The 10,581-nt window shown below is 40.6% G+C and overlaps 1 protein-coding gene across 1 annotated transcript; it reads left to right on the top strand.

Moving 5' to 3' along the window:
* The first annotated feature begins 4,572 nt into the window (after positions 1–4,572).
* On the top strand, positions 4,573–9,062 carry LOC135470601 (sulfotransferase 1E1-like). The gene is made up of 4 exons (XM_064749637.1): positions 4,573–4,922; positions 7,515–7,618; positions 8,060–8,237; positions 8,932–9,062. The coding sequence occupies exons 1-4, from the start codon at positions 4,682–4,684 to the stop codon at positions 9,060–9,062; spliced, it is 654 nt and encodes a 217-aa protein (XP_064605707.1). The 5' UTR covers positions 4,573–4,681.
* Positions 9,063–10,581: the final 1,519 nt, after the last annotated feature.

Below are 10,581 nucleotides of genomic sequence, written 5' to 3'. Positions count from 1 at the left end.
AGCACCTTATAACGCTTAGTAGGCCTATCTCCAATTCCCGAGGAGCAATGAGAGCGGGGAAATGTACAAATTTCTGGTAGAAGGCCTGTTTGAACCCGTACCTTCTGTGTCCTAGGGATTGAAAAGCCAGCGCCTTTAACTGCTAGACCACGACCCGCTTTCCCGCCTTCATTCCAAATAAATGGCGTAGTAGGCCTACGTTGTCTCCAGTGAATATTGAGATTCATGTATGTTTTTTGATAATCACATTCATAAATATAACAACTCATATCCTTGTAACTACACCTTTATGCATGATATGGAATAGCTTTTATTGTAAATCTACCCATGAAGAACAGCGCTTTTAGACGTTATAAACGATTTTTGGTGACTAAATTTATGACGGGAAGATTGGATTTGGCGGATCATCCACTGGGTGCTGATGCAGCAGAATTACTACATGTGTCCCAGTTCGAGTGACCATTCGAATGAATTGTGATGCGGTTACCTAAGCCACCTTTGGCAATATTGCTGTCAGATCGTGGTCAGAGGGTGAATATGAGTGAATGATTATGGCTTAACTCCACTTTGGCAATATTGCTGTCAGATCGTAGCCAGGACATGAATACGCGTGAATGATTGTCACTTAACTCCACTTCGGCAATATGGCTGTCAGATCGTGGCCAGAAGGTGAATATGAGTGAATGATTGTGAATTAAGTCCACTTCGGCAATATGAGGGAATGATTATGGCTTAGCACAACTTCGGCAGTATTGCTGCCATATCGTGGCCAGAGGGTGAATATTGTGAATGATTGTGGATTAAGTCCACTGCGGCAATATGAGGGAATGATTATGGCTTAGCACAACTTCGGCAGTATTGCTGCCATATCGTGGCCAGAAGGTGAATATTGTGAATGATTGTGGATTAAGTCCACTTCGGCAATATGAGGGAATGATTATGGCTTAGCACAACTTCGGCAGTATTGCTGCCATATCGTGGCCAGAAGATGAGTATGAAGCAACTGTAAAAACAAGCTAAGAGAACTGCATGGTGCAGTAAGTGGTGGAATAAGTGGAATATTCTTGGATATGGTGTTAAACAATAATAAACATAAACGTATAAATGTCGCAGTCAGCATGTGCGTCCACAATGACCTGTTGCCGGCACCGAGTGAGTTATCTTTAACTTCGTCTCTGAATTCATTTAAGGAACAGTTTTCAACACATTTTCCGAGGAATTACATCAACATCATTTGGATCCATGCAGCATCCGCTCAACACGCCACAAATTTGACGATACTGTCACGTACTGTATTGCCATCGGCCTTATTCCACTCCATAAACCTTCCCCTGGCATAGGTATAAATTCCTTTATACTCCACATTTGGCCTCGTGAGGAAAAACGAGAGAAGGAGACCGTATCAGTTAGGAGCAATAATGTGGGGGCGGGGCGAGAAGTCCTTATCTTCAAGCTCATCTGTAGCAATAACAATGCAAGGGTCATCAGCTGAGAAATAGGTTGTGACCTTTTGTATTAATAGTTCATGCGAATGCCCCTCCAGCTTAGGTGTTTGGGTCAAACTGCATGTGGACATAGCGGATGGCCTTATATTCTTGATATAAAAGTAAGCTCAGGACAGGACAGAGCAATGGTTGGCTGTGAACAAATCCGTGGTGTAGGACGGATCAGGTGTGCAGAGCGACCCTCTGATAGCCCAACCCGTCAGTCGGGCCAGTCGCTATTGCGAGGACACGTCTTCCACAGAATTATCAGTACCACTTCCTTAAAAGGCAACCCACTTAGCAATGGAATCAGTGAGTGTATTTTATACCAGTTGTTTTTTAACTATTAGACCATTGTATTTTCACCCTGATTGTGGTATAATAATTATTTTGGTTTTTTTTCTTCTCATTACTGTTTCATTATCGTAGTATATTCTATAGATAGCGCATGTTGTGGGATATCAGGAATTGTCAGCTCGCGGTAAATGGTATTCAACGACGGAGAAGCCCGAGTTGAGTATCACTTGTCGAGAGCTGACAACTGCTGATATCCCATCCCACAACATGCGCCATATGTTTTATCATACCAAGGAAACAGTGTACATTTTCTAATTGTACTTTAAATCACCGAATGTGTACGTGGATAGTCGGGTGTTTATTTTTCAAACAGATCACATCTGTTGTGCAATAAACACACTTGATCGTTGGATATCAGCCCGAGATCATTGGCTATTGCCTCGTGAACATGGGATATCACTTAGTAAGCGTCACGTTGCATTCCTTGGGCGCGTGATCGTTGTACATCATATTTTGCGAAATATCACGTGACCGTGTATTGACCAATGGAAACCGAGAATCACTCTATGACGTATAATAATCTTATTTAGTTCGTTTATTGCATCACACACTCAAACATATTTAACTTATGGTCGGGTTTACTGGTAGAAAAACCTCACATTCCGTAAGTCATCTACTACCTGTAAAACTTGAACCAGCTAGATTCATGTACCTTACGTATTATGATGCTGAGACGAAGGGCCCAAACTTACCAGTTGTATTATTTGATGGTATTCAAACTCTTTAAATCAGTGACTGCCTCATTCTGACTTGTGCGCTTGGAGATGTCGCTTACATTTTCATGGTAGATTCCTGCTCAAAGGCAGTAAGGCAAGCTTATATTAATTCCATGGTTTGTCTGAAATCAAATTTTCACTGGAAACAGTTTTTTTCTTACATGGCAGATCTAGAACTGTGCACAAAAGAGCGCAGGACATGGAAATGGCTATATATGGATATGGAACTAAAATTCTTTCAATGTGTTAGCGAAGTAATGTATTGTCCAATTGTCTAAGCATGGAGGACACGCTGAGAACAAGATTCTGACAAGATTCCTACAGAAAATGTTTCAAATCGATTTCAGAGTAGACCCGATATGGAGAAGGTGATTTTCGATGACAGTAATGGCGATCAAATTATCCTTAAACGTGCATCAGGTCGTCTGTGGCCACTGTCCATGGAGCATGTGGCTGACGTCAGCGGATTCGCTGCCAAACGAGATGATGTCTTTATTTGCTCATATTCTAGATCAGGTATTTGATTATTCTTTTGGGACTTTTTTTAACGGTACTTTCTTATTATTATTATTACCAACAAGATCACTCTTGTTAATCTTCAGTCGTACTCTTGCTAACCTTTGAACTTATCATGTTAACTTTTGAACTCACTCATGTTAACTTCTGAAGTCACTAATGTTACCGTTTGAACTCACTCAGGTTAACCTCTGAAATCACTAATGTTATCGTTTGAACTCACTCATGTTAACCTCTGAAGTCACTGATGTTAACCTTTGATCTCATTCATGTTATCGTTTGAAACAGTCTTTCTTTTACATGTAAACGTCAAGTCCCATGTTTGTATACCACTCGTAACCCAAGTCGATAATGGCTAGGCCCGTTTCCAAAATACAACATGAACACCAGTTCCTAAAAAGTGCGCAAGAATTCATTATATGAATAGTATATAACCATGGTCAGTTTTCAGTGATGCATGCAGGGAAAACAATGGATCCTGACGTGGTTTAGGGAAGATTTGGACCACCTGCGGCATGGTATCAGAGTAACATCTTATAATACAGGGCCTCCGTGGCTCAGTCGGTTAGCGCGCTAGCGCAGCGTAATGACCCAGGAGCCTCTCACCAATGCGATCGCTGTGAGTTCAAGTCCAGCTCATGCTGGCTTCCTCTCCGGCCGTAAGTGGGAAGGTCTGGCAACAACCTGCGGATGGTCGTGGGTTTCCCCTGGGCTGTGCCCGGTTTCCACCCACCATAATGCTGGCCGCCGTCATATAAGTGAAATATTCTTGAGTACGGCGTAAAACACCAATCCAAAAAAAAAAAATCTTATAATACACTTTCTTTTGAATTAAAGAAAGAAAGAATTCTCAGTAATTTTACAGATATGATTAGATTATATAGTTTATTAAATATATAGCATCAAAGAAACAACTTTGATGGCAAATGACGGTCAAATGAGTCATTTTGTCGCCGTTAATGGTAAACATATACAGCCTATATAGTTAAAATTGTTTGCCAGGTAAAGATTTACGACATGTCAGCATGTAGATGGTTTTGGTTTGTTTCCAGATCTTCCAACTTCTTTTGTAAATATAAATCAGAACTGAACAGATACACACTCATATTTAAAGCAATATATAGGTGCCATTTTATCCTTTCATTTTCTTTTCCTTTTTTTTTGTCATTATGTTTTCCCCTTTTTTTATTGTAAAATAGTAAATTTTTATAAGTAAAATAGTATTATATGCGAAGCGAAGAATACGTTTTATTTGAATAGGAGAGCAGTCGCAGCTTAGAGTGATTATCTGTCTACCGCATATTGTTGTGGGCACTGTATACAGTTGTCTAAAACTATTCTAGAATAGGCTGAATCCTGGCTAATCTTTCAAACTTGTAGTTTGTGAATAATTTACCGGTCGAATAGAAGCATGGATATCACAGTCGTGCTTGATTTCAGCTGTTTATAAAAGGGTCATTTTGGGCAAGAACAAAAATTTTGAAAATGCCGCTAAACCCCCAAACTGAAATACAAATATCTTTGATAGGAACGCACTGGGTTTCGGAGCTACTCACGTTGCTATTCACCAACCAGTTACAACTTCAGACGGCTCCCAAAGCTGACGCCATGTTGGAGTATGTTGGTTGTGACCACCTGGACACCAAACCGTCTCCTCGTGTGATCAACACCCACCTCAACTACCACCTGCTACCCAAAGATGTTTTCCAGAAGCAGTGTAAGATAGTTTTCGTGTGTCGTAACCCCAAAGATGTGGCCGTGTCGTACTACAACCTCATCGTGGACCGAGTAGAATACGAATATAACGGGGAATTCTCGGCCTTCCTGGAGTTATTTATGGAGGGGAAAGGTATTCGAAATGGCAGATTAGTCTTTGTTACACCTTGTTGCCCGTTTTGCTCCTGGTATTTATTTGATTGGTATTTTACGCCGTACTCAAGAATATTTTCACTTACACGACGTTGGGAGAAAACCGGGGAAACCTACAACCATCTGGAAGACCTTCCCACGTGGGACAGCATGAGCTGGACTTGAACTCACAGCATTGGTGAGAGGCTCCTGGTTAATTATGCTGCGCTAGCCCGCTAACCAGCTGAGTCACGGAGGCCCCTGCTCCTAGTAATCGAGATATATACATATATATGATCAGTTATTGGTTTGCTATAGTCTGAGAGCAGTTCAGAGTATATGTGAACAAAAGTTTGTCTTTTTCCTTGCCAGCTCTTGTTTGCATTATGTTGCTCGGTCCACACATACACTATTCAAGAACTGTTCTCACCAATCACACTGTTTTGCACCTATCTTCACAACACCTAATTATAATCATAGCCGGATGGTATCTTACAATGGTTAGCTTATAACGCTACACCTGGTATAGCTTAAAGGTACCGTTAGCATACAATGTCTAATTCATTAGGCTATACATGTTATAGCGTAAAGGTATCGTTAGCATACAATGTCTAATTCATTAGGCTATACATATTATAGCATAATGGTATCGTTAGCGTACAACGTCGTTAGGTTATACCTCTTATAACTTAATGGTATCGTCAGCAAATGACGTCGTTAGGCTACACCTGTTATAGGTTTATGGTATCGTTATCATACAAAGTCTCATTCATTAGGCTACACCTGTTATAGCCTAATGGTATCGTCAGCATACAGCGCCTGATTCATTACACTACACCTCTCACAGAATAATCCGGCTACCCTCAAATTTTAAATTTTAAAACTTCAATGAAATAAATAAATCCTAAAAAATAGTCCTCTAGAGAACAAGCCTATAATGCTTGTTGGAAAAAGGCTCAAGAAAAAGCTGTCAAAAAGTTCTCTATAGATTGGATTCTTTTGTTTGTGGATCTTTTGTTCACGACCGTCTCTAATGCATGCAAAGGCCGTTAAAGTCCAGGCAATGAAGTCAAGTGCTCTCTCCATATGTACACTCTCAAAAGCAAAAAAGAATCTGTTAAATTTAACTGAAATTCTGTTGTCTGATTTATACTAGAATGCATGTTGTTATTACAACATATTATTCTGTCATTGCAGCAGATTATTTTGTTAAATGTAGCACACATATTCTATTAATTCAACATAAAGATTGCATTACCATATATTATGTTGAATATGACACAACATCATGTTTTAATAACAAAACATATTCCTGCAGCACTCAATCAAAAGACTTTCTTTTGAAATGAACAGAATAGTTTTCAGATCTACAGGTTTGGCTGTGGCCTTACGTCCGGTATCTTTTTGTCAAGGTGGGTGTGTTTCTGCCGGGCTCATTTTTGTTTTAGGTATTACCTCAGGTATTTTCTTTTCAAGTAGCGGGTGTTTCCTCCAGGCTCATTGTCGCTCTGGGTATTACGTCAGGTATCTTCCTGTCAAGGTACGGATGTTTCTTGAAGGTTCATTTTCGTTTTAGGTATTGTGTCAGGTATCTTCTTGTCAAGGAGCAGGTGTTTCCTCCAGGCTCATTTTCACTCTTGGTATTACGTCAGGTATGTTCTTGTCAAGGTACGGGTGTTTCTTCAAGGTTCATTTTCGTTCTAGGTATTACGTCAGGTATCTTCTTGTCAAGGAGTGAGTGTTTCCTCAAGGCTCATTTTCTTTCTGGGTGTTACACCAGGTATCTTCTTGTCAAGGAGCGAGTGTTTCCTCCAGGCTCATTTTCTTTCTGGGTGTTACACCAGGTATCTTCTTGTCAAGGAGCGAGTGTTTCCTCCAGGCTCATTTTCTTTCTGGGTGTTACACCAGGTATCTTCTTGTCAAGGTGCGGGTGTTTCCTCCAGGCTCATTTTCGTTTTAGGTATTACGTCGGGTACCTTCTTGTCAAGGTGCGAATGTTTCCTTCAGGCTGATTTTCGTTCTAGGTATTACATCAGGTATCTTCTTGTCAACGTGCGAGTGTTTCCTTAAGGCTCATTTTGTTTCACGCCATTAAAATCTGACCGCTGTCATCAAGATGGAAGCGAAATCGGTTTATACACAACTTAAATATTAAAGCGTGTACAAGATTCTTCGCTAAAAAGGATTATTTTGGTCCTAAAGAAAAGACATGAAATAATATCCAGAGTTAAGAAAGACAACGGCAACAGCCGCATTTTTTCTGATGTGCTTCGTAACACTGTAAATAAACTTTTAATCTGGAATGTTACGAGACTATGGGATATGCCACCGCTTTGTTGCGTTAATAGTGTGTCATGTTAAATTGCTAAATATTATCTTTCTTTTCTTTTTCGATGAAATTCTTATTGCTGTTTTGCTGTGTTGCATGTCCTATACCTGTACCCTGTATGTTTCTATAGATATGGTACCTGTTTGTTGCTGGAAAACAGATTATTATGTTAAATGTAACACATATATTCTATTATTTCAACATAAAGATTCTATCAGTTTAACACTCTATTAGATTATTAGATTTTAAAAATCTTAATTTCAGTGCCATATGGAGACTGGTTTGAATACATGCAAGAGTGGAGTTCGGCCATTACAGAAGGAAGCCCGTGTCCAATACACGTCATGTATTATGAACAACTGAAGCAGGTGAGAAAACATCCTACATGAAGCAGGTGAGAAAACATCCTATAAACTAAAATCAGTCTTACAACCGTTGAGATGGCGATGTCCTCACGTTAAAATACCACGCCAACTCGCATGTTTTCCAATATGCGGAGTTTCTATGAACACTTCCGACATCTGCTCAGTTATTTCAAATTAGAATCACACACTTTCCTACAGTAACATTGAATTCTCTTTCTCCGAATATAATTCTACAACAAACATACAAAGATTTTTTGAATTTGTGGGCTTGAAGAAAAAAAATAACTCGAACTATTTTCCTGGATAGTGTTTAACGGTCTTCCATCTGACACATACTTCATTTTAGTGTTTCGTTTGCCTTAACACCCGCACTACCACCGCTGTACCGCTGAGATCGACTCTCATTACTTTATACATATACGTTGCTGGAATTTTGTTTTGCAGGATTTCGTACCAACCATATCTCGACTGTGTTCTTTCTTGAACTTGACCAGAACAAAGGAACTTTTGGAGAAAATGGAAAAAGTGACATCCTTTGATTCTTTCAAACGTTCTGTGGATACCACGTTCGGCGATGCTGCTAGTGCCGGATGGAAAGGGGCTCCAACGTTTATCCGTAAAGGTGGGAAATCATACAGCACATCATACTCATCACAGCCCATGTGATTTCAAATTTGATTTACTTGTTTTATTCATTTGTCTGGTGTTGTACGCAGCACTCAAGAATATTTCACTGATACGGGGGCGGCCATCCAGCATTCTGATGGGAGCAAACCGAGTAGAGCCTGGGGGGAACCCACAACCATGTGCGGGTTGCTAGCTAACATTACGACCGAGAGGAAGCGATCATGAGCTGGACTTGAAGTGACAGCGATGGCATTGGTGAGAGGTTCCTGAAATTTCATATACCTTTTTTTTATACCTGCTAGCCAGTTGCCTACCTCGAAGCATGTTGTCTACTGAAAAACGTCTGTTAACGTTATAAATGATGGAAAATTTATAATTTCATTCATCGCCATGGCTGTTGTGTTCTTTATTCGAATGTTGCATACTCGGCAATTTTCACTTCTACGACAGGACTTGACAATTGGGTGAGGGATAAAACATACCGCCATCTCATTTTTTCCTATTCAGCATACAGATTTCGTCTGGAAAAGTATTCCCTTCACTGGTAATTTCAGGACACTAATACTAGCAAGGAAGAAATTCATTCTGTTCAATATTAATACATATCGACCTTAAGTACCGTAACTTACGCTGTAGCAGAAATCATTGCAACGTGTTTCACCAAGTTTCCGTGTTATTTCTGTTACTAGGTGTTATTGGAGATTGGAAGAATTGGTTTACTGTTGCCCTGAACGAACAGTTCGACGAGCTTTATCAACAACGCATGAAAAATTCTTGTTTCAAGTTTTCTTTTGAGCCTGATTTAGCAGAGAACGTTTAGCAAAGAGAAAAAAGGTGGTGTATCCTCTTGCCATTGCACAGCTGGTTCACCGTCTTGATGGGAATCTCAATTACAGTTACGGACGATTTAAAAGCGGATGTGATATTATAAGTGCAAATACTTTGTTATTGAATCTTCAGTCTACACAAAACATGAAAATGTCTTTTTTCTTCAATCTGCGTTTTCTTCAATTCTCAAGGCGCTCAGTTGTCCAACAACCTATAATTGTGTGTGTGTGTGTTTTTTTCTTTTCTTGTTTTTTACGAAGATGTATTGCTAGGTAAGGTGACCTCCGTGGCCTGGCGGTTAGCACTCTAACGTAGCACAATGGTCCAAGAGCCTTTCACCAATGCAATCGCTCTGGGTTCAAGTCAAGCTCATGCTGGCTTTCTCTCCGGTCGAACGTGGGAATCTAGGGATGGTCATGGGTGACCCCTGCCTTCTGCCCGGTTTCCTCTCATCATAAGGCTGGGCGACATCGTGAAATATTCTTGAGGCGTTAAACACCAGTAAAAAAAAATATATTGTAAGGTAAAGGTAGAATTCTTAGGGCCCTGCCGTGGTGTGCTGTCAGGCCATACAAAAGAATTCTTTTGACGCTTTACATATTGGTGTGCTGTCAGGTCATACAACATAATTCTTAGGACGCTGTGGTGATTTGCTGTCCGGCCATAAAACAGAATTCTTAGGACGCTGTTGTGTGGGGTCAGGTCATATAATAGAATTCTTCGGACGCTGCAGTGGTGTGCTTTGAGGCCATACAACAGAATTCTTAGGACGCTTTGGTGGTGTACTGTCAGGCCATACAATAGAATTCTTAGAACGTTGTAATGGTGCACGGTCAGGCCATACAACAGAATTCTTAGGACGCTGTGGGGGTTTACTGTCAGGCGATGCAACAGAATTCTTAGGACGCTGTGGTGTGCGGTCAGGCCATACAACAGAATTCTTAGGACACTGTGGTGGTTTACTGTCAGGACATACAACAGAATTCTTAGGACGCTGTGGGGGTTTACTGTCAGGCGATGCAACAGAATTCTTAGGACGCTGTGGTGTGCGGTCAGGCCATACAACAGAATTCTTAGGACACTGTGGTGGTTTACTGTCAGGCCATATAACAGAATTCTTAGAACGTTGTAATTAGTGTGCTGTCAGGCCATGCAACCGAATTCTTAGGACGCTGTGTGGGTTTACTGTCAGGCCATGCAACAGAATTCTTAGAAAGTTGTAATTGGTGTGATGTCAGGCCATGCAACCGAATTCTTAAAACGTTGTATTGGTGTGCTGTCAGACCATACAACAGAATTATTAGGGCACAGCAATAGTTTCAACCCATACAGTAGAATTCTTTTGACGCTACAGTAGAACTCTGAGGATACCGCAAAAATTGTTTTGTTATCTTATGCTAATGATGGCCGTCAAGTCTAGGTCACCTTTCTAGGTTTCCATTCTGACCAGATCACAGGTTTTTGGCCACTGAGGTAGCGTGAATCCAAGTGTGGGTCATTCTTGAGTACCG

Source organism: Liolophura sinensis, chromosome 7 (assembly GCF_032854445.1).
Source record: "Liolophura sinensis isolate JHLJ2023 chromosome 7, CUHK_Ljap_v2, whole genome shotgun sequence".
Lineage (NCBI taxonomy): Eukaryota > Metazoa > Mollusca > Polyplacophora > Chitonida > Chitonidae > Liolophura > Liolophura sinensis.
This window is presented reverse-complemented; position numbering and strand designations above follow the sequence as displayed.